The 28,000-nt window shown below is 46.8% G+C and overlaps 1 protein-coding gene across 1 annotated transcript; it reads left to right on the forward strand.

Moving 5' to 3' along the window:
* The first annotated feature begins 17 nt into the window (after positions 1–17).
* On the forward strand, positions 18–27,998 carry LOC310758201 (uncharacterized protein). The gene is made up of 14 exons (XM_083604129.1): positions 18–671; positions 3,837–3,932; positions 4,716–4,946; positions 7,553–7,575; positions 7,958–8,082; positions 10,742–10,798; positions 12,914–13,429; positions 18,307–19,325; positions 21,469–21,564; positions 22,563–22,793; positions 24,695–24,717; positions 25,645–25,760; positions 26,752–26,808; positions 27,048–27,998. Exons 1-14 carry the CDS (start codon positions 33–35, stop codon positions 27,626–27,628), a joined length of 3,810 nt encoding a protein of 1,269 aa, XP_083460255.1. The 5' UTR covers positions 18–32; the 3' UTR covers positions 27,629–27,998.
* Positions 27,999–28,000: the final 2 nt, after the last annotated feature.

Genomic DNA, 28,000 nt, shown 5'->3' on the forward strand with positions numbered 1-28,000 from the left:
CAGCCCCTGCTCAGCACGGCCGATGCTCAGGGATGCTGGGAGTTGTGGTCCAGCATCCGAGTGCGGTGGGGGTGGAGGAGTCATTTCCCCCTCCCCGCTCCATCCTTGCGCAATGTTTTGCCCGGGTCTCTGGCCCCCGCGCAGCCAATGCGGCTCCCGCAGGAAGCCACGTGGAGCCTCCCCAGTCCTCCCCCCACGGGCCGCCCCCTTTCTCCTCCTCCTCCTCCTCCTCCTGCCATCGCCGGGCAGCCATGGCCACCGAGAGCCCCCTGGAAACTCTGCAGCGGGAGATCACCTGCTCCATCTGCCTGAGCTACTTCAAGGAGCCCGTGTCCATCGAGTGCGGCCACAACTTCTGCCAGGCGTGCATCGCGCAGTGCTGGGGCAAGGCGGACGCCGAGACCACCTCGTGCCCGCAGTGCCGCCGCTGGTCGCGCAAGAGGAGCTTCAGGCCCAACCGGGAGCTGGGCAACGTGGTGGAGGTGGCGAAGCGGCTGCGGCTGGACGCGGCCGCCACGCTGGCCGGCCAGCGGCTGTGCGAGAAGCACCAGGAGCCCCTCAAGCTCTTCTGCGAGGAGGACGAGACGCCCGTCTGCGTCATCTGCAGGGAGTCCCGGGCGCACAAAGCCCACCCCATGCTCCCCATCGAGGAGGCGGCGCAGGACTACAAGGTGACGGCCGGCTGGGTGGGTGGGGGGCGGCAGAAGCAGCCCACCGCCCTGTTCCCCATAATAATAATAATAATACAGTGGTACCTCGGGTTAAGAACTTAATTGGAGGCAAAAATGGGGAGGCAAAAGCAGCCCACCGCCCTGTTCCCCATAATAATAATAATACAGTGGGTTAAGAATGGGCGGGTATAAGTAATAAATTATTATTATCCTTATTAAAGGATCTAAAATATATGCACACGGAATGCGCTTTTTGATACTTTGCAATACTTTTCAAAAATACCTTCCAAATGAGAATGGATTTACAGTGGAACCTCTTAACCTGAAACTGTTCTTAACCTGAGGTACCACTTTAGCTAATGGGGCCTCCCGCTGCCACCGCCACGCAATTTCTGTTCTCATCCTGAAGCAGAGTTCTTAACCCGAGGTACTATTTCTGGGTTAGCGGAGTCTGTAACCTGAAGCGTCTGTAACCCGAGGTACCAGTGTAATATAATAATAATAATAATAATATACCCTGCTCATCTGGCTGGGTTTCCCCATCCACTCTGGGCGGTTTCCAACAAAATATTAAAATTCAATGATTCTTCCGTTATGGCCAGGGGGTTGGGCTAGATCAGGCATGTCCAAAGTCCATTTCGGGGGCCTAATCTGGCCCGTTGGTTGGTTCAATCCGCCCCCCCCCTCCCCGTGGCAGTTTATTTCCTGGGGTAAAATCCTAAAAAACCCTCCACAACTTAAATCCTTAAAAAAGCAACTTCAACCCTAAAAATAAGGTCAACAACTTTAGTTGGCCCTCACACGGCCCTTCACTTCATCAAATCTGGCCCTCTTTGAAAAAAGTTTGGACTCCACTGGGCTAGATTGTCCTCAGGATCCCTTCCAACTCATGGTTTCTATGGCGATCCTCTGCTTAGTCATGCACACCAGGCGCGGCAGCCTTGAGGCTTCTGCCTAGCATGTGTTTTTGTTCTTACCGGAGCACCACAGCTAGATGGGAAGGATATGCAGGTAGAAGTAAAGTTTCCGGGGTGAGGAGCATGCTTGGATGTGTTGCAGAAAAACCAGGAAGGGTCTTGGGCGCCTGAAAGATGACCAAATTAATAACATTCATGACTTCTTGAAAACTACGGCCTGGGCCTGCTTGGTCAGGTCCGACCTCACAATCCCTCACTCGTCCCTACACAGGACACGTGAGAATTTCTCTCTGGCCATCTGGTGACGTGGTCCACGAAAGCTTGTGAAATAATTAAGGCAGGTTTTGGGAACCTTTGACCCTCCAGATGTTGCAGAATGGCAATCTATGGCTAGGGGAGATGGGAGCTGTAGTTCCGCAACATCTGGAGGGCCAAAGTTTCCCCAAACCTGCTTTAAGCTGCTATTAAATTCTTTGTCCTTCTTCGTTTCTGGATTTGTTTTCCTGAGCGCTGACTTCTATCTTCTGACTTCTGTCATGTGATTATATTATAAACTAGTTGTGCTCTGTGATACAAATCAAGCACTGCTAGGAGCTGTTTCTTTTTTGTTTCCCGGTATGTTTCTTACCAAATAGAAAATTAGGTGTGGTGTAAGGAAATTTTTATTCTGCAAGCGTGGCCCAGCGAAAAAGCTTTGAGAACCACGGCTGGGCTAGCTGTTTACTCTCGAGTCTCTGTGACTCAGATCTGTCTCAGGTCTCTCTCACAGCAAGCAATTTCCAGTCTCCTCTTTCCCCTGGTAACAGTCTTGTTCAGTGTTTTGCATTTGCGAAGGCAAATCATCACCTTTCTCCCAGTTCTGTGTTCAGAGGAATGAGAGTGGGAGACTCACTTATCCAAGGATGTGATGAATCACCCTGGTACAAGATAAGAGAGATCACCAGCTGCAGTTTCATACTCCCCGTAGCTTCACTTGGGGGGGGGGTGAGGGGAAGAGATAAATCCTTTTATGTCCAGCTTACACATAACAAACCATTTCCTTAACATGGGTCCCTTCCAACTGAAAAACATGGAGGGGGTGGAAGATTCTCTAGACAGGATGCACAGCTCCCTCTGTAACATTCAGTCTTCCCAGTCTTTGACAGATCCTCTGAAAGGGATAAAGGAACAGAACATTTCAGGCCAAAGACAACTTCACTTCCCGGTTTGTTTCTTGCGGTTTTGTCCTATTTCTTCTTCGTCTGGTGTACATACGTCAGTTCTGAGACTTAAAGTGCACAGTTAGTATGGGTTGTTTTGGTGTGTTAAACAGCTGATTACACTGTTTGATTTCTTACATCTCTCTCCCCCCCTTTTATAAAATTTCTATACAGTGGTACCTCAAGTTAAGCACTTAATTCGTTCCGGAGGTCATTCTTAACCTGAAACTGTTCTTAACCTGAAGCACCACTTTAGCTAATGGGGCCTCCTGCTGCCGCTGCGTGATTTCTGTTCTCATCCTGAAGCAAAGTTCTTAACCTGAAGCACTATTTCTGGGTTAGCGGAGTCTGTAACCTGAAGCGTATGTAACCCGAGGTACCACTGTACAGCCTTGTCTGGTGGAAAGCTGAGCTGGAATTCTTTTCAAAAATTAATCCATTTTGAAAATAATTGACTAGTGATAAGCCTGAAATTTGTGTGGAGTTTGGGGCAGATCAGTGACAGCTGGAGAATCAAACACAACAAGCAAATACAGTTGTACCTTGGAAGTCCAATGGAATCCATTCTGGAAGTCCTGTCGACTTCCAAAACGTTCGGAAACCAAAGCATGGGTTCTGATTGGCTGCAGGAAGCTCCTGCAGCTAATTAGAAACCCCGTCAGACGTTAGGCTTCAAAAATAGTTCACGAACCGGAACAGTCACTTCCAGGTTTGCAATGTTCGGGAGCCAAAACGTTTGAGAACTAAACTGTTCGAAAAGCAAGGCACAACTGTACATGACATGCCTTATGGCTTATAGGCCATCATTTGAATAGCATTTAGAATGATCTTCCTAAAATGGAAATTTGCCCCCAAAAGTATACATTCCCTACAAGAGACACAAGACTTTTGATTCCCGAGTATGCTGAAGCCATCCCATAATTTAAAAAATGGCTGGAGTACTCTGCGCTAGGGGGAAGTAAGTTGGCTAAGCAGAAAGCTAAGTGACTTATCACAACATACATGAGAAAAAGGGTATGTACATTACTTTCAGATTTATCTTTTGTCAGAAACAAGTTGCTGCCCATGTGAAAGTTCTGACAGAACGGAGGGAGAAGCTGAAGGAATTAAAAGAAGACCTGGAGTGCAGAAGGCAGGCTGATCAGGTGAGAGCTTGTCTACAAGAAGGACCAGGAGGTGCGGGAAATTGTGATGAGGGTCTTCTAGAAAATTTTGAATTGCAAATTAGGGTAATTTACATCAGAAGATTTTCAGTCCACTGTGGAAAACCCAAGAGGGTGGTCTAACTTAGCAAGTCTGTTTTAGCTGTGTTTAGTAAACAAAGCTGAAAACTTTGAAACTTCCCAAGTTGCCTAATGTTTGTCTTTGCAAATGGCACCCGTTCATTGTTACGAATGAACTTATGAAACAGATTCCCCCCGCCCCCGCCCGTGGTGAAAAAAGCACTGGGGGGAAAACTCTTTTGGAGAAATTTCAAGGGAAATTTCTCTGCACCACATCACTGGAGAAAGAGAAGACTGTTTCTTCTGGCGTTGAAGGAGGCAGGTGCCTTAATAAACTGGATCAAATTTCTCTTACATGTTGTGAGCCATTATCTGTTCAGTCTGTTTGTACCTATGATTCAGCTAGACTGAACCTGTCATCTCCAGTGACTTGGTACACTTCGCACAGTGGTACAGAAGGTCTTTCATCTCCAGTATGTCCCCTGGCTGAAATGCCAGAGACCCAACTACTGGTCATTGTGGACAATGTTGAGCTAACCAATAGTCTGACTCTCTGAAACGATGGAAACTGCCTTATGTGATATTCCTTTGAGCAGGTACCCAACCCTGGTTAGGGTACCAATGTGAGAGCATCAGGGATATTTGTACGCCCGCTTCCTTGTGCTGTTTCACCATCCCGGCTGGCCCTTCTCCTGCTCCTTACAGGATGATGTACAAAGTGAGAAGCAGAAGGTGGAGTCTGAATTTAATCAGATCCACGAGTTCATGGAAAAAATTGAGCGCTTCCTGGTTATCATGCTGAAGAAGTTTGACAAGGAGATCGTGCACAGGAGAGACGTGGAATCCGGCAGGTTCTCAGGGGAGATTGATCGCCTCGATGCCTTGATCAGCGAAGTTGAGAACAAGTGCCAGCAGCCTGCCAGTGAATTCCTGCAGGTGAGATTCTCTGGAGGGCTTCTTGCCTCTCCTGGGTTTCAGCGCTAAAGCCCAAAGTGCAGAAACAGCCACCTGAAAAGAAAAGAGGTGCCATACCTTGTTTTATTTGTGTTGCATGCACTGAAACTTCCTTGGTTTGTGACATTTGCTAGGAGAGGGATTTGAGGAGTGCAACCCTGCTCGTTCTCCTTTTTTTATATATTTCTTTTTTAAAATTTTTATTGATACAGCAGGAAAAAGAAAAAAACCAAATACCAAATTACACAGAAGAATAACCATAGACACATAACTTTCTTAACAAATAATAAAGCATATATTGGTCTTAACACTAAAGACCCAACCTCTCGTCTATTCCATATTTCGATTTCATATTACTTATTGCCAACACACACTTTTATCATATTAAACTTTTTCTTAATGTATCTAATTTCTTATATCTACCTTGCAACTATTACTGAAGTTCCTCGAATGCTGCAACAGAATTTAACTACTATATTTATTTTTCAAATATTCTTTGAAAACCTCCCATATTTATTTTTCAAATATTCTTTGAAAACCTCCCATTTTGAAACAAATTCCTGCTCATTCTCCTTGATCGCTCAATGGTTTTTGGATACTGCTGACCATGGTATCCTTCTAGAGCCGTGGTTCCCAACGTGAGGCACACCCCCCACATGGGGGCAATTTGATTTTGATTTTTTAATAATATTTTATTAAGTTTCCATTTCATAATATATAAACACATCCATATTGCTCACAATAAATTTTTGCTCGTTTGAGCTGGTCGACTCCCGCCCCCCCCCCCCCAGCCTTGTGGCTACCATAATTCCTATCTGTTTCATTGCATTTGTACCTCTTCCTCCTTACATTTCATCCATTTCAATTTTTTACATTTTAAATAAACATAAAAAGGTATAAATCATAAACATTACAAGTCTTCTTAAGTCAATCCTGCTAGTGTTGTTAATTGTTTGCAATTTTCTTTCAAATATTGTATAAATTTACTCCCTTCTTTTTGGAAAGCTTGATCATGCTGGTTTCGGGTTTCCCCGGTCAGCTTCACTATTTGTGCATATTCCATTTTTAAGGGGGGAAATTTGATTTTTAAGGGGGGCAATTTGAGCTTGTTTAGACCAAGTTAATGGCCTTTTAGGCTTCCTCCACGTGAATAGGAGTTCACTTTTTGAATAATAAGAATTATATGTTACCGGGGGGCGAGGGTGGGCAATCAGGATTTTAGAGATGCCTAGGTGGGGCATGGCCAAAAAAAGGTTGGGAGCCACTGACTCTCGGGGAGGTCAGCATTTGGGGCAATGTGCTTAAGTGTTTCCACTCCTACCTCCAGAAGGTAGCCATGGGAGGCTGTTGTTCAGTGCCAGACATTAGCGCAAGTCTGCGCACCTGCAACTCCCAGCGATTGGCACCCAGGGGCATGATGCCTCTGGCAGTAGGCTGGTAGACATTGGTAGCCTTGTTCTCCGTAAATTTGTCTAATCTTCTTTTAACTCCATCACTGTGCCCTGTGGGAGGGTATATGGTTACTGGATGTCCCTGTTTCCCGGGGACAGTCCCTGGATTTATAAATCTGTCCCCGGACAAAATCCGTCCCCAGAATGTCCCGCATTTAATTTAATGTCCCTGGGTTTATATTTTAAGTGTTGTAGATTTATTAGTAGGGAATGAATGTTGCATGATTGGTTCAGCGGCACAAGACACATCATATGGGGACTTCCGGTGAGGCGAAATGGCGGGCCACGGCAGCAGGCAGCTCCTGAAGCCAGCCAGAGCCAACTGCGCTACCAGGCTGGCTCCAGGGTGCTGAGACTGCCGCTGCCGAGGGGGGACTGGGGATGTCCGGTGCATCAACGGGGGGAACCGCTGACATACACCCCCGCAACCCAAATCGAGCTGGGAGCGAGAGCGCCTTGCCACCCGGCCGACTGTCCAATGGCGCTCTGGGGCCAGGAAAACCCCGGAGCCGACGCAGGGAGAAGGAGGAGAGGAGAAGGAAGAGAGAGAAAGAGGAAGGAGAAAAAAGAGGGGAGCCCAGACCTTGCTGCCACCACCACCGCTGAGGAGAGGTAGGAGAGCATCAGGAGGGCAAGGGCACTTGACCAAGCCCCAGCCTGACCCGAGCCTACTCCATGGCAGCTAGCGCTTCAAGAGAGCAGGCCGGGGCCTAGAGGAAGGCCGCGCGACAGAGGAGAATATAGAAGAGAAGATATTGCTTCTTTTTTAAAAAATTCTTTGAAAAAAATCTGGTAACCTTAAGGGAGTACCATTGTTTTCTATGAGCTGTGTGAAGAAGCACTTCCTTTCCCCTGCCCTGCATTTTCATTTAATGCCCACAAGCTCCTCATTCAGCTTTACAACCTTGCAAGTTAAGTCCCTTTTTATTTGGCCAGGAGACTGAAACTCGGAGGTCTTAACAAGAATACCCAGTGACTCTTGTGGCAGAAGTGGATTTTAAATACTTATTCTATAACAAATATTTTTGGAGTCGTGCTCTTTCCATTTGCTCCCTAATTTCTAAGCCTTTCAGCCAATATTTATGGCATCATAAATGTGAGAATGATCTTCTTTTTCTTTTCTTCCCTTGCCTCCAGGACATCAGGAACATTTTGAGCAGGTAGGTAGCACTTTTGCAAATCTCACTTTTTATCGGCGTGGGAAAAACTGAGAAAGCTTTCCTCAAATCCATTCTAATCAAAACCTAGCTTATCCCTGCCTCTTTGGCCCTCCAAACACAGTAATTCCACATCTTCTCCCCTTCCTGTCCCAGGGCCGTATGTGCAAAGCTTACCCTTTTGTGGCATGGGGTCCTACATCAAAACAAGCTTTCCACATTCCCTAAGCGGTGGAACTTTCCCAGCAGAAGTTAGAATGTTTACGAACATTCTGTAACATCACAACATTGCAGTTTGGGAAAGGGGGCTTGCAGCTCTTAAATGCTCTGATAGTATGGAAAATGCTGGGACCACAATGTAACGCTTTCATGTTTTCCATTCTAGATGTAAAGAAGGACAGATTTCACAGATGGCGGAAATTGCTTCCTCTCCGACTGAGCTGGAAAAGAAGCTTGGACATTTCAGTCTGAAAAATATTGTTATCAAGGAGGCACTGGAGAAATGTCGAGGTACAGAGAAGGACAAATGATAGCTTAGGACCGTGTAAAATACACAAGAATCTCCAAACTTTGGGCTGAATTTCCATACTGTGGGCCGCATCTAATGTTCTCTGTCCACTAATGCAAATTGTGCAAATTGCATGATCTGTTCTGCAACACAGTTAACAGCAACCTGCTTGTGCAGTCTGCTGGTGTGAAAGATTTCACCAGTGGAGCAAGTATACTTCTAAGTGACTTTAACTTAGTGCTATGTGGGATACAACTTCCTTTTGTCTTCAGATCCAACAATGCAGTGCACAGACATGTGGACATGAGCAATGTGGGTTCTGCTTGGGGGGGGAAGTACCAATTTTATGTCCAGTAAATATATGATTAGGGACGCGAGTGGCACTGTGGGTTAAACCACAGAGCCTAGGACTTGCCAATCAGAAGGTTGGCGGTTCGAAACCCCGGGACGGGGTGAGCTCCCGTTGTTCGGTCCCTGCTCCTGCCAACCTAGCAGCTTGAAAGCACATCAAAGTGCAATAGATAAATAGGTACCGCTCCAGCGGGAAGGTAAACGGCGTTTCCGTGCGCTGCTCTGGTTCGCCAGAAGCGGCTTAGTCATGCTGGCCACATGACCCGGAAGCTGTACGCCGGCTCCCTCGGCCAATAAAGCGAGATGAGCGCCGCAACCCCAGAGTCGGTCATGACTGGACCTAATGGTCAGGGGTCCCTTTACCTTTACTAAATATATGATTGGTTGAAAGCAAGTAATGGGGTAGGAGTAAGAGCAGTAGAGAGGTGGGTGAAGCAGAGAAGAACAGAAATGGAGTTTTTAGGCAAGAGCCATGAAAGGGCTGTGCAGAGCACTTCAGCACTGTCTGTTGTCTCCTAAGTACCATTCTTACTACTTGCACCTTTCCCCCCTTTCACAGCTCATATAACACAGGAGACCTCTTGTTTTGGGGCATACACAAGCTTTCCCCCTTGGCCAGATCACCTATCACTCCGCTTATAGCAGCTACACCGATGCACATTATTTAATGGATGCGGGTGGCACTGTGGGTTAAACCACAGAGCCTAGGACTTGCTTTTTTTTTTTTTTAAAATATTTTTATTTTTCCATATAAACACAATACAACAAACATAAACATACAAAAACAAAAACAAAACAAAAAACATGTATCGTTTCATATCCTAATTTCATATCCTATCTTCCCCGACTTCCTCATGCCTCCCCTTTCTGTATTCCAAATTCTTATCGATTGTTCAGCAAATCTTCCCTTATTTTAATTTAAATTTAGACTATTCTTCCTTGTTTTCCTTGTCTTAACCATTGCTAATAGTAACCATTTACTTTCCAGTCCAACATCATTCTAACTTTCATTAACTTTGTGATATTTCTTTAAATAGTCCTTGAGTTTTTTCCATTCTTCTTGCGCTGCTTCTCTTCCCTGGTTTCGGATTCTGCTCGTCATTTCTGCCAAGCCCATATAGTCTATCACCTTCATCTGCCATTCTTCCAGTGTGGGTAGTTCTTGCGTCTTCCAGTACTTCGCAATGAGTATTCTAGCTGCTGTTGTAGCATACATAAAGAAAGTTATATCCGTCTTTAACACCCCTTGGCCGACAATACCCAAGAGAAAGGCCTCTGGTTTCTTGGGGAAAGTATATTTAAATACCTTTTTAAGTTCATTATAGATCATTTCCCAGAATGCCTTAATCTTCGGGCAGGTCCACCAAAGATGAAAAAATGTACCTTCAGTTTCTTTACATTTCCAACATTTGTTGTCAGGCACATGGTAAATCTTTGCAAGCTTGACTGGGGTTATGTACCACCTATATATCATTTTCATAATGTTTTCTCTTAAGGCATTACATGCCGTAAATTTTATCCCGGTGGTCCACAACTTTTCCCAATCAGCAAACAAAATATTATGACCAATGTCCTGAGCCCAAGAGCCTAGGACTTGCTGATCAGATGGTTGGCGGTTCGAATCCCCACGATGGGGTGAGCTCCTGTTGTTCGGTCCCTGCTCCTGCCAACCTAGCAGTTTGAAAGCATGCCAGTGCAAGTAGATAAATAGGTACCGCTCCGGCGGGAAGGTCAACCACGTTTCCGTGCGCTGCTCTGGTTCGCCAGAAGCGGCTTAGTCATGCTGGCCACATGACCCAGAAGCTGTACGCCGGCTCCCTCAGCCAATAAAGCGAGATGAGCACCGCAACCCCAGAGTCGGTCACGACTGGACCTAATGGTCAGGGCTCCCTTTACTTTTATAGAATACATTCTGTGATACACCTTTTTCCTCTCAGTAGCTAGAGCATGTCCATCAGCATTCTGTGGCAGGTCACCTTCTGCTGATTCACCTGCTTTGTGCTTTCTGACTTTTCACCAGAGTGCTACTGCATATTTCCCCTGAAGCAGTTGTCTTGCATCCATGAGGGCTAGAAACTTGAAAAAGAACTATGACAATAGGCATGCTTATGCACCACTCTTAAGTACCAGATTTTGTAGCTCTCACAGCCTACGCAGTTTCCCCACTGAAGTGACATTACATAAAATAATTCCATCTCTTGCGCCACCGGCCTTTTCCTCGCCTCCTTACTGAGATCATATCCAATGCTTCACCTTTATTTAGTAGCAAGAGTAAATATTCCTGATTCTTGAACCCTTCTCTCTTTCTAGAGACAATGATATCTGAATTGGCAAAAGCAAGGACAATGGAAGCATCAGCTAAAAGGAGTAAGTTGTGGTTTTTTGAAAAAAAACTGGGATAGTCACTTTCTAAGAGGCTGAGAGCAATGTTGATTTGGGGCCTCTTGTCCAACTCTGAGAAATGGCTTCGCATGGTGAGGGATGGTGGTATTTATGGCTTCATCCTGTACAGCAATAATTTCACAGGAAAAGGGGAGGGCCTTGAACAGCTTCAGTCACCTAACCCTCTTTGCTCCCCCCCTTCTTTCCTTGCCTTCAGAGGGTAGAAGGAATCTGTTGCCATGACAACACATAAGCCCAAGTCCTTGTGAGGGAAAGTAAACATAAGAAATTGTTGCTCTTGTCCATGACTTAGGACCTGGAGTTTGGGGATGTAGTATGTATCTGGGGATCCCTGAGATTTTTCCAAGGCCCCCCCCCTCAAATAAGTGGTCTTTCCACTTTAGAGTAGGAGAAAGTGAGGCTTTGTATTCTTGGGCTTCCCATTGCTATTGCTGCTGCCACAATCCCATTAAAGGAGACTGCAGTTGGGCAGAAGATCATTTTCCAGACAAATGCTTTACTTATGGGATGCTGTACATGTCAAATTCAGTCCTAGGCACCTCCAGTTATTAATATTGCTAATTATTATTCGTTGGTCGCATTTTTGCACTAGAGTGTCTCAGGGCGATTTGCCCAGTAAAAATAGAAATAACAAACCAGGCATTAAAACAGCAATAAACAAAAGCTGAAATACATTTCAAGGGACAAATCGTACCCATCCTACTTAAAGGATGAGTACAGGAAATGCCAACCATCTTCCCAGTTAAAAATCAAAAGTCAATCAGACATTGGTGGTGTCAAGAGTGCTGCTCCAGGAAGAACATTTTAACTGGAAAGCCACCACAGAAAAGGCCCCGTTAAAAGATCAGGTAGCAAATGTTGCAAAAGCTCTTGGCCTGATTGCTGGTACCAGTCAGAGTAGACAATATTGGTCTAGATATGCTGGCCCAAACTCTCTCAGCTTCATGGTTGAGCAAGGATTTGAACCAAAGCCTTCTCAGTCCTAATCTAACACTGGTTAATACAAGACAGGGGAATGTGTTGCCCTCAAGATGTTCCTGGACTCCAGCTCCCATCAGTCTCAGCCAGCGTGGCCAACAGCCAGGGATGCTGGGAGTTGTAGTCCAGCAATATTTGAAGGGCAACACCCACCCAAGCCATTCTCTACCAGTGTTTCCCAAACTTGGGTCTCCAGCTGTTTTTGGACTACAACTCCCATCATACCTAGCTAACAGGATCAGTGGGCTGATGGGAATTGTAGTCCAAAAATAGCTGGAGACCCAAGTGTCGGAAACCCTTCTCTAACCATTACAACAGTCTGGCACTCTTTAATGGCCTGAAAATAGCCAGTTCCCCGCTGCATCAAATTGACACAGGGCTTTTACCAGCTTCTTATTGTATGAAACTGGTAGTCATTCAGGTCAGTGGAGACTGGGGCCCAGACTGTAGCACTCTTGACAAAGTAACAACTTTGTTCTTTCCATCTTGATTGATTGATTGATTGATTGATAATACCTCTAACAAGCCAGACTGGCTTAAGCAGTTTACAAATATGAAATCAAACTCAAAATATCCACAGGTACAGTGGGACCTTGGGTTAAGTACTTAATTCGATCCGGAGGTCCATTCTTAACCTGAAACTGTTCTTAACCTGAAGCACCACTTTAGCTAATGGGGCCACCCGTTGCCGCCATGCCGCCGGAGCACGATTTCTGTTCTCATCCTGAAGAAAAGTTCTTAACCCAAGGTACTATTTCTGGGTTAGCGGAGTCTGTAACCTGAAGCTTATGTAACCTGAAGCGTACGTAACCCGAGGTACCACTGTAATTAAAATGCACATTTAAAACAATTCCCTCAAAATTTATTAAAAACATCCATAATCAAACAAGCTCATTAAAAAGTGTAACCATTAAAACAGTTAAATGAGCAGCCAAAACCATTAGATCAAGTGGCCTAAATTTTAATTCTTTTGTTTCCTTTTATTTCTTTTGAGACCCTGCTCTAGCTTGCATTGGGCTTTCCCGGATCTGATTGTAAAAAGCTGTCTTTCCTTTTTGTCAAGCTCTTCTGATTGTTTTCCGTTTGTCTGTTTCTCCTCAGTAAGCGTTACTCTCGACCCCGACACGGCTCATCCCCTCCTTGTGGTGAGCGAAGACAGGAAAAGCGTGAAACGTGGAGACATGGTTCAGCCACTGCCTAACAACCCTGAGAGATTTGACTCCACTCTGATTCTCCTGGGCAGTGAGAGATTCTCCTCAGGGGTACATTACTGGGAGGTGGAGGTGGGTAATGGGCAAAACTGGGCCCTTGGCGTGGTCAAAGAGTCTGTGATAAGGAAGGGACCTGTTGTCACTTGCCCCAATGAAGGCGTCTGGGCTTTGGGACTCTGTGGAAATGAGTACAGGGCTTTCACTTTAGCCGAGACTCGTCTGACCCTAGATGAAGCCCCGGAGAAAATCCAGGTATTTGTGCATTATGAAAGGGGTTGGGTGGCATTTTTTGACGCTGGTTATATGTCCCTCCTTTTTATTTTCCAGTCAGCTAATTTCTGTGGGGAGAGAATTTGTCCTTTCTTTAAATTGTGGGGCCTAACTACAGAGCTTAGAATGTGCCCCTGAAAACAGCCTCTGCAATATGTTGGTCCAGCTTCTTTCTGCAATTCCATTCCATTCATAATTTTGTACAGAAACACAGAAATTGGCAAAGAATTTTCATTTTGAAAGGATTTTGACTTTTAACTCCATGAAGAGAAGGAGCCTTCATTTGTGGAAGAAGAGTTGCACCTTCCATGAGTGCAAGCTCCTTCTATTCACAGCTAAAAAGTTAGGCTCAAAATCCGGTTTTTTAAATAAGTAAAGGAGCAAACCTGTCCCAAACCATTTTAATTTAAAAGAAAACAACTTCTAAGTTCACATAATTCTAGAGAGGGAGAAAGAGCATTTTGCATCATAAGAAACATTTAAGTTCAGGCTGTATATTATAAATACATTTCTATACACTTTTATATTGTATTATCTCAGCCAGCATTCATATTTCTACTTAACTTGCATTCTCACCATTCTCCCCACCGATCTTGTTGGCTGGGGCTGATAGGAGTCAAAGTCCAACATCTCGAGGGCCACAGGTTCCCACTCTGGATTTAAGCTATGGTTTGCTTAACAAGCCCTGAGTTAATTGCAAGTTGCCTCATAGACAGACAAACCATGGCTTGTTTCTCCAGAGTTTGGTTTGTTTGCTAGTTGTCTCATTCCTTTGAAGCTTGGTGAGTGTCTGGGGTGGAATGGCCAAACAGTTCACAGTTAAGGAAGAGTGTACTGGGTTCACATTTAACAGGAAGCCATAGTCAAAACAAACCAAGTTTCATAAGCCAGCAGCAAACTCTGCTTTTAGATTGTGGTTTGTTGACAGGTTGACAGTAAACACACTGTTAAGGCTTTCTGTAGGGCTCACACATAATTCTCAGCTACGGTTTAATAAACGATAGTTTAGTCTGGTGATAAACCAGACCTTGCATATGTATAGGAGTTTATGAAATACACACTTGATTGTTCCCTGCAATCCAGACATCTTCCCTCAGGGCAGTGTCTGCTGCAGGAATACTTTCCCTCCCAACTCTCAGGCAGCAGTACTTATGTCACTTGGAAAACAAGATGCTTTGCTTAGCAAGCTTATGGCTAACAGAAGTGTGCTCTGTGGCGCTGGTCTTCAGCTGGTGGGTTGCGGCCCTATCTAAGGTGGGTCGCAAAAGGAGCACTACCTCCATGCCAATATACGGTTAAAGATTAAGAAGTGGGTCCCCAAATGTATGTTGCACTGAGAATTGGGTCCTGGGACTGAAAAGGTTGAAGATACCTGCTCTAAGGAACGTGGCTGTGTTTGACTTACCTGCACTGCATCCAATGGGTGGCCACTCGCATCAGCAGTGGTGACCAACGCAACACCTGCTTCTCCCATGTCAACACCATCGGACGACCTTTCACATGCTTTTTATTACCAGTTTATGCAACAGATGCTGCTGTACCACTTCAGTGTATGAGCACTTATCCTACCCCATTTATTTTATTGTTATTTGTTTCTTAAAAAGGAAGGCTTTCCCTTTTTCCATGTCACTGGCACACTGGAGATCATAGAATTGTAGTATTGCAATCTAGTCGAAGCCCCTGCAATGCACGAATGTCAACTCAATCATTCAAGACACAATGACCACCCAAACTCTGCTTAATAGCATCCAGGGAAGGAGAGTTCACCATCTCTTCTGGGAGTCTGTCCCACTGTCAAACAACTCTTCTTGCCAGAAAGTTATTCCCAATGTTTATTCGGAATCTCCTTTCTTGGCAGCAAGTTAGCGGAAAGTGGTATGTATAACGCTTGCACCTTAGGAGCTTATGTAAATGAGTGCTTTGCTAATTACTGAAATCCCAGTCGCTTGTCCCCCTTGGTCTGGATGTGTGCGGGACATCCTGGCATCTTAGTTATGTTCAAAATTGATAACATACTGCATTGAAATAGAATGAAGACTTGAAAGATGCAAAGATTAAAAGGCAGTAGCAGTTCCCTGCCTTGATGGATAAACCCAGAAAAGTAAGGAGGGATGTATGGAGTAGTCCTTGGCTATATTTTCACTGCATAGTTAAATGGTTATGGCTTTCCAGAATCCCGGGAATTTGTAGATTTTCCACAACAGAATTTGGAAATATCCATTTCCACCATTGGGATTCCTTGTGAGAACAGCACAGTGGCTAATCTGTCCTAGTTCAGGTTTACCAAAGCAGCCACAGCTTCAATCCATAAACCAGATGAACCGGAGTCTTTGCTTTTAGGTTGTTTTTAGGTCCTTTGTTTTCACTGCGACAAAACAGGATTAAGGGGGATTTGCTGGATTATGGCTCCACTTCTTACGCACTTACCTGGGAGTAACTCCTCTCGAGCATAAGACTTGCTTCTTAGTAATCATGTATAGGATTGCACTGTTAAGTGATTTATAAATGGCTCCCACGCTGACACATCTGCACTTTTGGAAGATGTGTTTCTTTTTTGTTAAGGTTCAACAGATTTGCATCTATTTTGATCTAGAAAACTGTTGTGTCATTGCATTAAAATTCCTTTTGTGAACAGAGAAGATTCTTGTGTTTTGTTTTGTTTTTTTGTTTCTTGTGTAATAGGTGTATTCCAGCTGAAAAAAGCCCTGTGTAATAGCTTTTAAAGAACCTCACTACACCTTTCCTCAATCTACTTATCAACTAGACCAGAGCGGGGGTGGGGGGGACCTGTGTGTCCCTTCAAATGTTGCTGGACAACAACTCGCCTCATCCCTGATCTTTGGTCGTGGTGGCTGAGGCTGTGGGAGTTGTAGTTCAGCAACATCTCGAGGGCCACAGGTTTACTACAGTGATCTCTGCTGTGAAATTGTTCTGATGTATGGGTCATAATGTGTGATTATCATATGTAGGCCACTTCCCTATGAAAAAAAAGGTTCAGCATTTGGGGCTTTTCAATTCAGAGAAAAAGAGAGTAAGAGGAGTCATGATAGAGGTAAATAACACATTTTAAGTGGTGTTGAAGTAAATTATCTCAATGTGAGAATAAATACATTGCACAAATACATAATTATTCATCTTTTTTCCTTTTAGTTAATTAAAGAATAATTGTCTTTTAAAAAATATAATTTCAGTTTGTCAAAGTGTTCTGTTATATGTTCCCTAATAATACAGTGGTACCTCTGGATGCGAACGGGATCCGTTCTGGAGCCCTGTTCACATCCTGAGTAGAACGTAACGCGACTGCGCGTGTGCGCGGGTCGCGTTTTGCCGCTTCCGCGCATGTGCGTGATGTCATTTTGAGCGCATGTGCAAGTGGCAAAACCCGGAAGTAATGCGCTCCGTTACTTCCGGGTCGCTGCGGAGCACAACCCGAAAATGCTTAACCTGAAGCTACTTCAACCCGAGATATTACTGTACATGTGGATTGATCGGTTCTTGACTTTTATCATTCCTATACTTGATAAACAAGCTCTATTCACAATCTCCTCCTTCAACTGGCCTTCTCTTACCCTTATTGTTCGTCTGCTTAAGCCATTTCCCATACCTAAGAAAACCATGTCAATAGAACATGATCTGGGATTTTTTCAGTGTTTCCTAGCTGTCTTTATTAAATGAACTACAATTTTCATTTCTTCCTCCAGTATTGCACCTCTAAAATAATTCAACCATGATCATTAATGGGTCCTTTGGAAGATCATATCCAAGGATATGACTGGCCATTTCTGTGTCCTGGGTCATGCTTCGGATTCTAAACCCTATTCACCAAAGCACCAGCACTACACAAATTTGAAAGGATTGTCTGGAGAACTCTGAATGCAATAAACAAAAGACATTAAATCTTTTATCTATATACTGATCTTTGAGAATTGCTGGTAAAATATGGGATGAATTTAAAATGTAGACCTTGACTCTAGCTTGAGCAACTGTAAATGGCTCAATAACAGTTGCACTACTTTGGAGCATCCAGAGAGTATGTGGCTGGCCAAGGAGTTGACCTTGAGTCTCCCAGGTCCAAGTCCAATTCTACTGCCAGTTTTGCTGACTTTACATTAAAGCCTCTGGCTAAAGTTCAGTTAAGAATGGAGGGTCATAGTGCATACTAAGAGTTGATCCTGATCTCTTCCTGACATTGTGTGCCAATCTCATGTGGTCCAACTGTCCTCATTTGCTAGGGACAATCACTGTTTTCTGAAGCCTAATTCTCATAAAACAGTCTCTACTTTGCCTCTGGGTTTTTTTATTAGGTTATATGATTTTGTTGTTCTTTAGAAGGGAGGGAAACTCAAGAAAGTGTTTGTGCGCTTGCTTGCTTAACATTCCCCCTATTTTAAAAAAACAACAGCTGCCGGCGCCCCTCCAAGACGACAACTCCCCCTGCCTGAGTATCAGGAAGAGTGGATTAAATTTAATGATTACCTAGTTAAATATGTAAAGTTAAATTAATTGAAAACAGCTTGCAGATACTTAACTGGTTTAGGATTTTATTTATGTTAAGGGATGAATTAATATGTTTAATTTCATAATGTGAAGATTTAAGGATGTTAATGTTTAAGTTAAATTTTATAAGAACTGTGATTTGGAAAACCGTTAAAAGGATATGCAATGAAATTCAACCAAGGGGAAGCGAGGAAGCCACTTAACAATGTTAATAAGTGTAATTTTCAATAAGGCTATGATTTATGTTTGTTTGTCTTATGTGTTTGTTTGTTTATAATGTTGTGAAAACCAATAAAAAAATTTGGGGGGGAAAGAAAGACTACAACTCCCATCATCCCCGAGCATTCGCCATCCTGGCCTGGGGCTGATGGGAGCTGGAGGCCCGCGTGACGTCGACGCGCACGCTGCGCCAGCTTCTACCGCGGGCCGTTGCGTTTCCCGCTTTGCCGCCTGGAGCCCAGCGCGCGAAGGGTTACGGCCGTAACGTCTCCCGGCTTCCCCCTCGCTTCCGCTCAGCGCGTGGCGGTTCAGCCAATCGGGTGGCGCGTCCGCCGGAAGGGAGACAGGCGCGTCGTCGGCGTCCTCGCGGGCAGGCAGGCAGGCTGGAGCTGGGCTGGGCTGGCGTCATGAGCGGCGGCGGGATGTCGGCGGAGCAGCAGCTCCAGCAGCGGCTCCTCCGCAGCCGCCTGAGGGGCGCTCAGCACCCGGGCCTGGCGGTGGGCGGCCCGCTGGCGCCGCCGCCGCCGCTCTTGCCTCCGCTGCCGTCCGTCCTGTCTCCGCCGTCGCCGCCGGACTCGCCTCCGCCCGGCACGACCCCGGCCGAGATCCCGGCGGGCCCGCGCTGCCCCAGCGAGACGTGGTGCTCGCTGTGCCGCGTCTACTGCCCGGACCCGGTGTGCCTGCCGTGCGGCCACAACTTCTGCACGGCCTGCATCGGGCAGCGCCTGGGCGAGCCCAAGATCAACATCTCCTGCCTGGAGTGCGGCGCCACCGCCCGCAAGAGGAACCTGAGGCCCATCAAGCCGCCGCCGCTCCTGGCCAGCCTGGTGGCGGACAGGCCCAAGAGGCAGAGGCTCGACTCCGGGCCCGGAGGGGCGGTCGCGCTGCCGGCGGCGCCCGTGGTGGTAGCGCCGCCGCCGCTGCCCCAGCAGCACCAGCCGATGACAGTGGCCCCCGCAGTGTCTCCCGCGCCGGTATGCGCCCCGGCACCACCACCACCGGCGGCAGCAGCAGCAGCGCCTCCGCCGCCCCCGCCGCTGCTGTCGCTGACGCCGCCCACCCCGCCGTCGCCCGTCGCGCCCGTGGCTGCTGCAGCATCGGTGGCAGACTTGGCGACGTCGCCCCCGCTGCCGAGAAGGTTGTCGGCAGGAGGATGCGGAGAGGGCGCCGGAGGGAAGCTGTGCGAGAAGCACCGGGACGTGCTGCAGTTCTTCTGCGAGGAGGACCAGGCGCCCATCTGCGCGCACTGCGATCGGTCCCAGGAGCACCGGGCGCACGCCGTCTTCCACGTCGAGAGGGCAGCCCGGGACTACAGGGTAAGAGAGGGAAGGGGGAGAGCTATCCGAAACCAGAAATCAGTGGCAGGCAAAGCAAGCAGGAGCAGGGTAGTCCTGGTGGCCCATTCAGCTCCCTCCAAAACCCGTTATTAGGGCAGTGTCGAGGTTAGCACAAACAAAACAGCACACGGGACGGGGTTATTGAATTCTCATAGCAAGACGTTTATACCTCCAACTTCTTTGCATAGCAGTCAACTTTCAGATTTGAAAATAAGGGATCAGCAGCATAGCTGTCAACTTTCAGATTTGAAAATAAGGGACCAGCAGCCTCACCTGTCCCGGGGACAGTCTACAGGATATCTAACAATCTGGGATAGCGGAAACGGTGCTGCAATAAGGGGATTTCCCACAAAAAGGGAAGGTTGAAAGCTATGCTTCTTTGGCTGTAGAAAAACATTTTGCTGCAATAATTTAACATCGCTGGGTTTTTTTGTTGCTGTAATGAACATAAGGTTTTTAATGATTGACTGCATCACTCATGGGTTCAGAGAGCGCTGGAGTGAAGCTTAAAAATGGCCAATTTATATTCTGTACTCGCTACTTTCTTTTTTTATCTTTCCTCATCTTTTAATAGCAGGGCATTTTTGTAAAATAAAGTAACAACAGCAGTAAAATAATAGTATTCATTGTTCCCTGGCTGTTTTATACCTGGCGCCAGAAGTATCTCTTACTAAGCCATGTTTGGAAATAAATTTTCCTTCTTATAAGACAGGTTTATTCTGGATAAAGAATTATGCTTACACAGACCTTTAAACTCCCATCTTTCTGGTTACTTTTGTATCTTGAGTGAAAATTATGTTCAAATATTGTTGGCTTGGGTCTATGATCGCATAGTTGTGAGTCTATGTAGCATTCCAAGCTGTGATCTTCTCAGAAAATGCTTAGCTGTAGGATGGAGAAATAATTGGGTTAGAGGGTGTGTGGAGGGCTCTTTAGTCATCAGATTTCTAGCTTATTTTGGCATCTCTGGTTTATCAATAGAGGATTAGAGACCATTCAGCCTGATTCTTTTGTATTCATGAAAGTGTCAAGTTACTAGTTCCTTGTTTCTTATTCTTAAGGTCCAGTGCAGTGACAATGGCCTGTCAACTGATGGAGGTTTCTGAATAGTAACTTTCCCCTGTTTATAGACCTAGAAGCTTGGATTACTTATGAATTGGAACAGTAACATCTAGAAGAAGTGGACTCAGAAAAACAAACATTTCTAGCTTTATTCCTTCCTATGCATTCTTGCTTGAAAATAAATTCTACTGATTTCCCCCCCCCCATCTTTTTTTGAGAGCTCTTCTCATCTTTTCTCTTGTGCCATTTAGCATATTGAGTTGAGAAAAGGTGGTGTTCTCGCCACAGTGTTGAGTTTCTTAGTTCGTGCTTCGGGGAATTCACATTAGTGAGCTTCTGATAACTCTTTTTTGCTGTCGGCTTCTTCACACTCAATAATTTTAACACCACAAATTATTCAATACGTAATAGCTTCATCTTCGTGTGCCCCTGCTCTCCAGCTGCCAAATTCCAACAGAAAATTCTGTGTCCCAGATACCGAAAAACTGCCCCACCCAATTTGAAGTGATAGCTGGGCCAGCTAAGGAGAACTTGTTAGCTTCTAAGAGCCCAAGTATATTGTTAGTGTTGATTTAGGTCTCAACATGCACACCTAGGTTTTAATATCTGCAGAAACAGCGTATTGAGGTTATTTTAAAGAACCAAGTATTTAGCCTTGTGGTTGAAAAGATAAGTATGAAAATTAATGGCCAGTTATAAATTAAGGGATGCCACAGAGATGTCAGGCAGGATTCCTAGTTCTAAGGAAAGGAGTAGGGCATCAGTATTTCTCTTCCCAAGACTAGCAGAAGTGTTAACAATGCAATGCATTCAGCATATGGATTTGATTTCTTTTTTCTTGCTATGGAGTGCACACAGCCGTATGGGGCTATTGAAGAAACCCAACCTCCTTGTTCCTCAGATTGGGAAAAGGCTTCTGGGTGCAGGTTGCCGCCTCTTTCTCATGACAGAGTTACCTGAAGGCAAAAAAGCCTCTTGCCCAACTCAACTATATTTATACATCTATACTAAAACAAACTCCTGTGCTCTTGATGCCTCTGATTCCCTTCTGTTTTCTCAGGAGAGGGTTCTGGCACAACTAGAGATCCTGAAGCAGGAGAAGAACACGCTGTGGAGCCAGAAGCTGACTGGAGAGAGGAAAATTCAGGATTACATGGTAGGTACCTGTTGCCATTGGTGATCAGGAACAGAGGCATTGGGTCTTGAGGGGTGGTTGCTGTTTGGCCATATTACTCCCCGCCCCGCCCCCAAATCCCATTTTTTTCTACAGGTTCATAAAAGGCAGGGCTAACTATCTTGTGTAATTAGCAAATTACGCTGTGTAAATGGGCCTAATTTGCATAGGATTTTTCCCCCCAACACAAACTTTTCTAGAAAACCCACACCACAAAATGTGGCCAAGCTCAGAAATAACACAATACCTTGCTTCCCATTAAAAAAATGTAGATAAGTTGTTTCTGTTGTAAAAAAAACCCAAAACTTTTATATCTGAGTGTTTGCCTGAAGAGGCAGTCACTATTTTGTTCTTGATGTTTGTCTCTTTTAGTGGCTTGTTGTGTAATAGCTAGCTGATGGTCCTAAATAAATATTTTGATTTCATCCTGCAGAGCAAGCTATCCATGGTTGGGTCCCATACGGTGGACAAGTGGGATGTTTGTCCTGGATAACAGTCCTCAGGCGGGGTGCTGAGCATTTTCCTGTTTCTGCTGCAGCCTCCTCTTGCAGCCTTATCCTCCAACCAGGCTGGCTATTTTGCCAAGTCCAGGGACTGAAGAAGCTGGGTTGCAGATGCTATACAACAAAACATGCTTCTCAACCCCTCCAGGTCCACCTGGAGGGAGATGGAGGCCATTCCAGGGGATGATGGGCTAGTGGTAGGGAGAAGGGAGGGAGGTGTTGCAGACGCCTGCTGGGTTTAGATAACGTCTCCCGCCCCCGTTCCCCCGTCCCCAGCTACTCCCTGGTCATTTTTATTTTGCCTTCCTTGTCATAGTCTATTTTGGCCTCATGTCTTCTGCGTCTGCACTGTCCCTTGTGCTGGTTCATAACACAGTCTTGTTTGGTTGCTGTGTTCTTAGGGCTGTAATGACAGTCTTTTTCTTGTGCACCCACAAAGGGCTCTCTTAACTCCCATTTTACCTGTGGTCATTACAGGAAACCGTCCAAGCAGAGAGACAGGAGATCATATCTGAATTTGAGCGCCTCCACCAGTTTCTCAAAGATGAGGAGCAGCGCCTGCTCGCCCAGCTAGAAGAGCTTGATAAAGAGATAGAGAAGCGGAAGGACGAAATGGTTACCAAACTCTCGGAAGAGCTTTCCCGTCTCGGCGATGTGATCGCCGAGATGGAGGTGAAATGTAAGCAACCGGCAGCCGAATTTTTGCAGGTGAGATTTTGCAATCAACAGAGACCTCTTTCTCTGGCCTGGAGCGGAGACTAGCAGTGGGTTAAGGGCCCCAAGCATTGGGGGCCCCCGGCACTGGAGCTCTAGAGAGCCTGCAAGTATCAGAAAATGGGAGTTGCCGCTTCCTTGCCACCGCAGGAGTTTGGGCCAGGCAGAGCTTAGACCTTCTCCCTGCTGGAACAGGCAGCAAACTGTTTAGTGTACAGGATGCTGGCGGGGCACGAGCCTCCTGGAGGCAGCGGCATATGTGCTGTTATACTGGATTTGGGGTCTCTACGTGGACCCCCATCAGCTGTCCCGCATGCTCAAGTGCTGCGATAGTCCCCCCTGCGCAGGTGGCAAGGCTGTTCCTTAGGAGCCAAAGCCAGGTGGGAGGGGGAAGGAGGAGCTCCACGGTTCCAGCTTACGGAGAGCTGCGAAACGGCCATTCTGAAGGAGGGGGGGAGCGTCCCTCTGATCTCGACTCGCCTTCTTTTAGAGCGCCCTTTGGCTTTTGCAAAGGACGGCTGGGACGCTGTAGCTCCTCCCCTTGCGGAAGGCTATGACACCAGAGCACTCTGCTGTTGGCAGATGTACTTCCAGGTCCCTCAGCCTGACCTGAAGGCTGTTGAGAAGCTGGCCTGGATGACCTCATTCCTTCAGGTTCATGTCGGGACACATCGGGTATGGCTGCCATGCAGACCTCTAGTACGTACAGTCCTGTTCCTATGGGTTCTCTCTCTTAAGGGTGTTTTGGGGACTCGGGGCACTGCTGTGGCTGTGGGACTGGAACAAACGTCACTCTGAGCTTTCAGTCTCTGGAATAATGCTGATGACTGCATGCCGCGGGGATACCGGGGGAGGGACGCCGCTTGTGTTTTTACGGCCAGCGAGCGAGGTTTATTTACTTACTCGTTTGGAGGAAAACAAAAGGGGCTTGTGGAGTGTGTGTGCCAGCAAAAAAAAGCCTGCATTTTCTGGGATCTCCTTAGGGTCTTCCTGTGGTCCACTCTGCGGTGAACGTCATTTGTAGCTATTCCAAGGATGTGAGGCTGGTTTGTTTTTTTAAAAAACGAGCAGCAGCTCCTGCGCACTTGATCCCTTGGCACAGAATCTTTTTTTTTCTCCTTTAATTACTTTGAAACCAGCTCTCTGATCACAAGCAAGAAGGAGACGATTTTAGGTAACCTGTGGCGTGCAGAGAGTCACTACAGGTGATGGTGAAGAGTGCGACGCAGTGATCGCGGGTTGGGGAGATTGCGGAGGCTCTGCCGGGGCCTGTGCTCCTGGGAGCGGGGCGCCGTTGCCTCTGCCGAGGTGCACCCCCTCTCCAGCGGCGACGCGGTGTGCCTGTCGGGACAGCAGCAGCGCACTTAGAGGTCGTGTGGGTGGCGTGGCTGAGGGAAGGAGCCAGCGGCTCCAGGCAAAAGGCAGCCGGTGGGCAGGCCCCGGTGGGGGCGAGAAGCCAGCCTGTTCACCGGCAGGACGGGGTGGGAGGACAGTTCGGGGAGGAGAAGGCTGCTAAAAACTAGGGCAGCCCTTCTCCTCAGAGAAACAGTTGCAGCACCAGGGAGACCACCGTGCCGCGAAGGCTCCCGTGTGTAACCAGAGCACCCCCCACCTCTCCTGTCTTGGAGCTAACACCAGATGTGCCACCTCTAGGATCCCAGGTAAGAGCCTGAGGGCAACTGGGGGGGCAGGCTACTTACCCCCTGCCTTGTGAAGCAGCAGAGGCTAGAACAAAGCTTCCACCCCCTCCTGCCTTTGATAGCACTCTCGGAAGTCCTCTGCAGCCTGAGATGGGGGGTGCAGAGGCAGGCTCCCCTTTTAGCTTATGACTCGCTCCTAGTGCAAAGCGTTGTGGGACTTAGCTCCTTTCTCTCTCTCTCTTTCTCTCTCTCTAGGACATTAAAAAAGCAATGAGCAGGTACGTGGCGATTTATTGTGTCTCCCCATCCCCCCCAAAACCTCAAAAATGCCATTCCTAGTCCTCAAATTGCTGCTAGCTTGCAGAGCAAGGAAAGTGGTGCGCCTGTTGCTCCTCCAGCCTTACAAGCACCAGGGCAGTAGAGCAGTATTCAAGGCAGCATTTAGATTCCTCTGCTTCCAGGGACTCAAAACGGCCGCTCAGCCTACCCTAGGAACATTTGCAACCGGAAGCAGCTCTCTTTGTCACAGGTAGGGAATCTATGGCCCTCCGCATGGCTGTGGGATTCCAGCTTCTCTCTGCCTCTGCTTGTGTGGCCAGTGGGATGATGGGAGTTGCCGCTCAACAGCATCTGGGCAGCCACAGGTTCCCTATATGATAAGTGACGGAGCAGGAACAAAGCTTGGGAAGCGGGGCGGCTTCACGCCGTAGCTTGTCACATAAAACTGCATCCCTTCAGTCCCCAGACCAGCTCATGGCATGTTGGTCCCTGAAGTGGGAAATACAAATGACACACACATATATTAAAATGGAGCACAGCCCGTCATAAAATTATCCAGCACAAGCCTCACAGATTCAGTTGGCAGCTGTGGCAGAGCTTACGCAGGAGAACTCTCTGGTGTGAAGGAGGTTTGTCCCCTGCTCTGCTCCATTCACGGCACCCAAAATCTGCTGCTTGAGGCATTTGCCTCATTGCAAATTTGAAACGGTCCTTTGCAAATGTTGAGACCAAAGACAATGGTAAAAGAGAGATCTGGAATTGCAAAATTTCACGCTGTTATCATTTGATTTAGTGAGATATATTACTTAATAATAGGTCTGCTTCGTTTCCTTGAACCAGTAAAAGTGTCACGTGGCCAGAAAAAACCATCCTGTACATTGGACTGTTTACACTAGGCATTTTCTCTTTTTGCTTTCAAAATGCAGATGTGCACCAGGGCATTTCCAGCCATCCGAAGAAGCTTCTCCTAAGCTCGAAGAGAGGCTGGAGAACTTCTCACGGAAAGGGAAGCTTCTGAAGGAAACTCTAAATAGATTCCAAGGTACAGGAAAAAAGGCTGAAGAGAATGCGGAACTTCTAACGCCTGGCTCTTTACCATCTGAAAATAACCTAAATTCTAATAAGTGTCTTCCGCTTTTCATTTTTAAAAATTGACACTGTGCCTTGAAATCCAGTTCAGATAGAAGTCCTCACATAACTTTGGGAGGGAATGTGGCTCTGGATTTTGTAGAGGCACAAGGAAAGATGGGGTTTCACCAGGAGCTGTCTAAGGGCACTTAACTGTGAACTAAAAGTCATGAATTCATTGCGTGGCCCTAAGCTGAACCACTGTTTCAGCCTTTGGATCTCACTCCATACCTGCAGTTGCTGCAGCTTAGCATTTAACTTGGTTTTGGTACGGGTTGCTTGCAGCAAAGACAAACTGCTTTATAAATTGAGGTTCTTCTCTACAGTATTTGTGCCCTGAGTTGTTATGGCAAAATGGGAGCTCTGTATTCTTGCTGAGGCGTTGTGATCTCAGTCCCGGAAGTCAGTGATGGCAGAAAACGATAGGAAAGGACTGCAAGTTGTGTTTAATGGGAAGCTAACAAAAGAGAGAAAGGGAAGGTTCAATGATGGCAGACTGTTTTGCAGAAGCAGGATGCGGGAATCACGTAGCCACTAAATTCCATTCCATCTCTTAAAGCAGCAGTTCTCAACCTGTGGGTCCCCAGTTGTTGGACTACAACTCCCATCATCCCTGAGCTCTGACCTTGCTAGCTAGGGGTGATGGGAGTTGTAGTTCAACAACATCTGGGGACCCACAGGTTGAGAAAGGCTGCCTTAAAGCAAGCTGCATCCACATTAGTAACTATCATCTGGAAATGATGTTTAAGCGCACTGACTTCTAACATGAGAAACCCAGGATGAAAGAGTCATCTAAGAAAGCCACTCAGTGGCCTCGGGCAAGTTACTTTCTGAATTGTGGGAGGCTAAGTTATTTCTTTAAGAGACATTTTGCTGGGAGGAAAAACTACCTTTTCTTTCTCTAGATAATGTGACATCTGTCGTGGAGAAAGGAGAGACTGTGAAAACACTGAATGATAAAGGTGAGTTTTCATAGTGGTGGGCCTGAACCCTGTGCTCTTTGTCTGCCCGCCAGATGTTTAGGACTTCAGCTCCTATCAGATCTAGCCATTATAGCAATAGAGATGTAGTAAAAATGGAGAGATGTGCACCAAGTGGGAGGCGAGGGGCACCTCTACATTGTGGAACAAATCTTGTTTGTGGGATGGTGTCACCCCTCACTTCCTCAGACTGAAAACGGCTTGCCTTATGCCTACAACAGATGCTGCTCTCTATCCGGATGTACCAAGTGCTTTTCTACCGCTGGACCGAAGGAACGCAGGATGCGAAGAACTCCAGGAGAGGCTTCCCGCCTTAGACTACGTCCCCGACGCACCCAAACGATTGGATTCCAGAGCTTTGGTTCTGGGCTGTGATGGGTTTACCTCTGGGAGATACTTCTGGGAGTTGGAAGTGGGCGATGGGGAATTCTGGGCCGTCGGGGTCACCCGAGACCCGTCAAAGAAGAAGGGCATGATGGGCTTCAGCCCAGAGGAGGGGATCTGGGCCGTGGGGTTGTGGAAGGGCCAACACTGGGCTCTCACGTCCCCTGTGACCGCCCTGTCCCTGAGCAAGCCCCCAAGGAGGATCCGAGTGTCCCTGGACTACGTGGGGGAGTGTGTGACCTTTACGGATGCGGACACCGACAGCCCCATATTCACTTTCCCACCGGCCTCTTTTAATGGGGCGCGTACCCACCCCTTGCTGTGGGTGGTGGGGTTCCCCGCTCATTCTGTGTTTCTGAGGCACATGGGAGTGAAATACCCAGCCGGGGTCCATGAGATGGATATCCTGAGTCCATGATTTTAACTTCTTTCCATGGAACCCGGTGTAAGTGGGGGGGGGAGATGTCTAACTGGCCAAAGCAGAGAACCAAGCTCTTTGGGAGCAAGAAAGTTTGTGTGTTTTACCTCTGTGTGATCTTTGGGAGAATAGGAGGAGGTGGCGGAACTCTTTCTCCTCGCACCAAGGCCTTACGATGTTGCCCTATGGAATAGCACAAGGACTGTGAATGAAGAAGACTGTAGGCCTTGAAAAAATAGTATCGCTGTTAGGACATCCTTCATTATACAAAGGATTGTCAAGACTCCTCTTCCTAGTGGTAGGTTCGAGCTTGTTCAGTTTGTGGGGGGGGGGGAACTTGCAGATATTAAAAATGGAAATTTTAACTGCATT

Source organism: Podarcis filfolensis, assembly GCF_964270895.1.
Source record: "Podarcis filfolensis genome assembly, chromosome: 2".
In the NCBI taxonomy this organism is placed as follows: Eukaryota; Metazoa; Chordata; class Lepidosauria; order Squamata; family Lacertidae; genus Podarcis; species Podarcis filfolensis.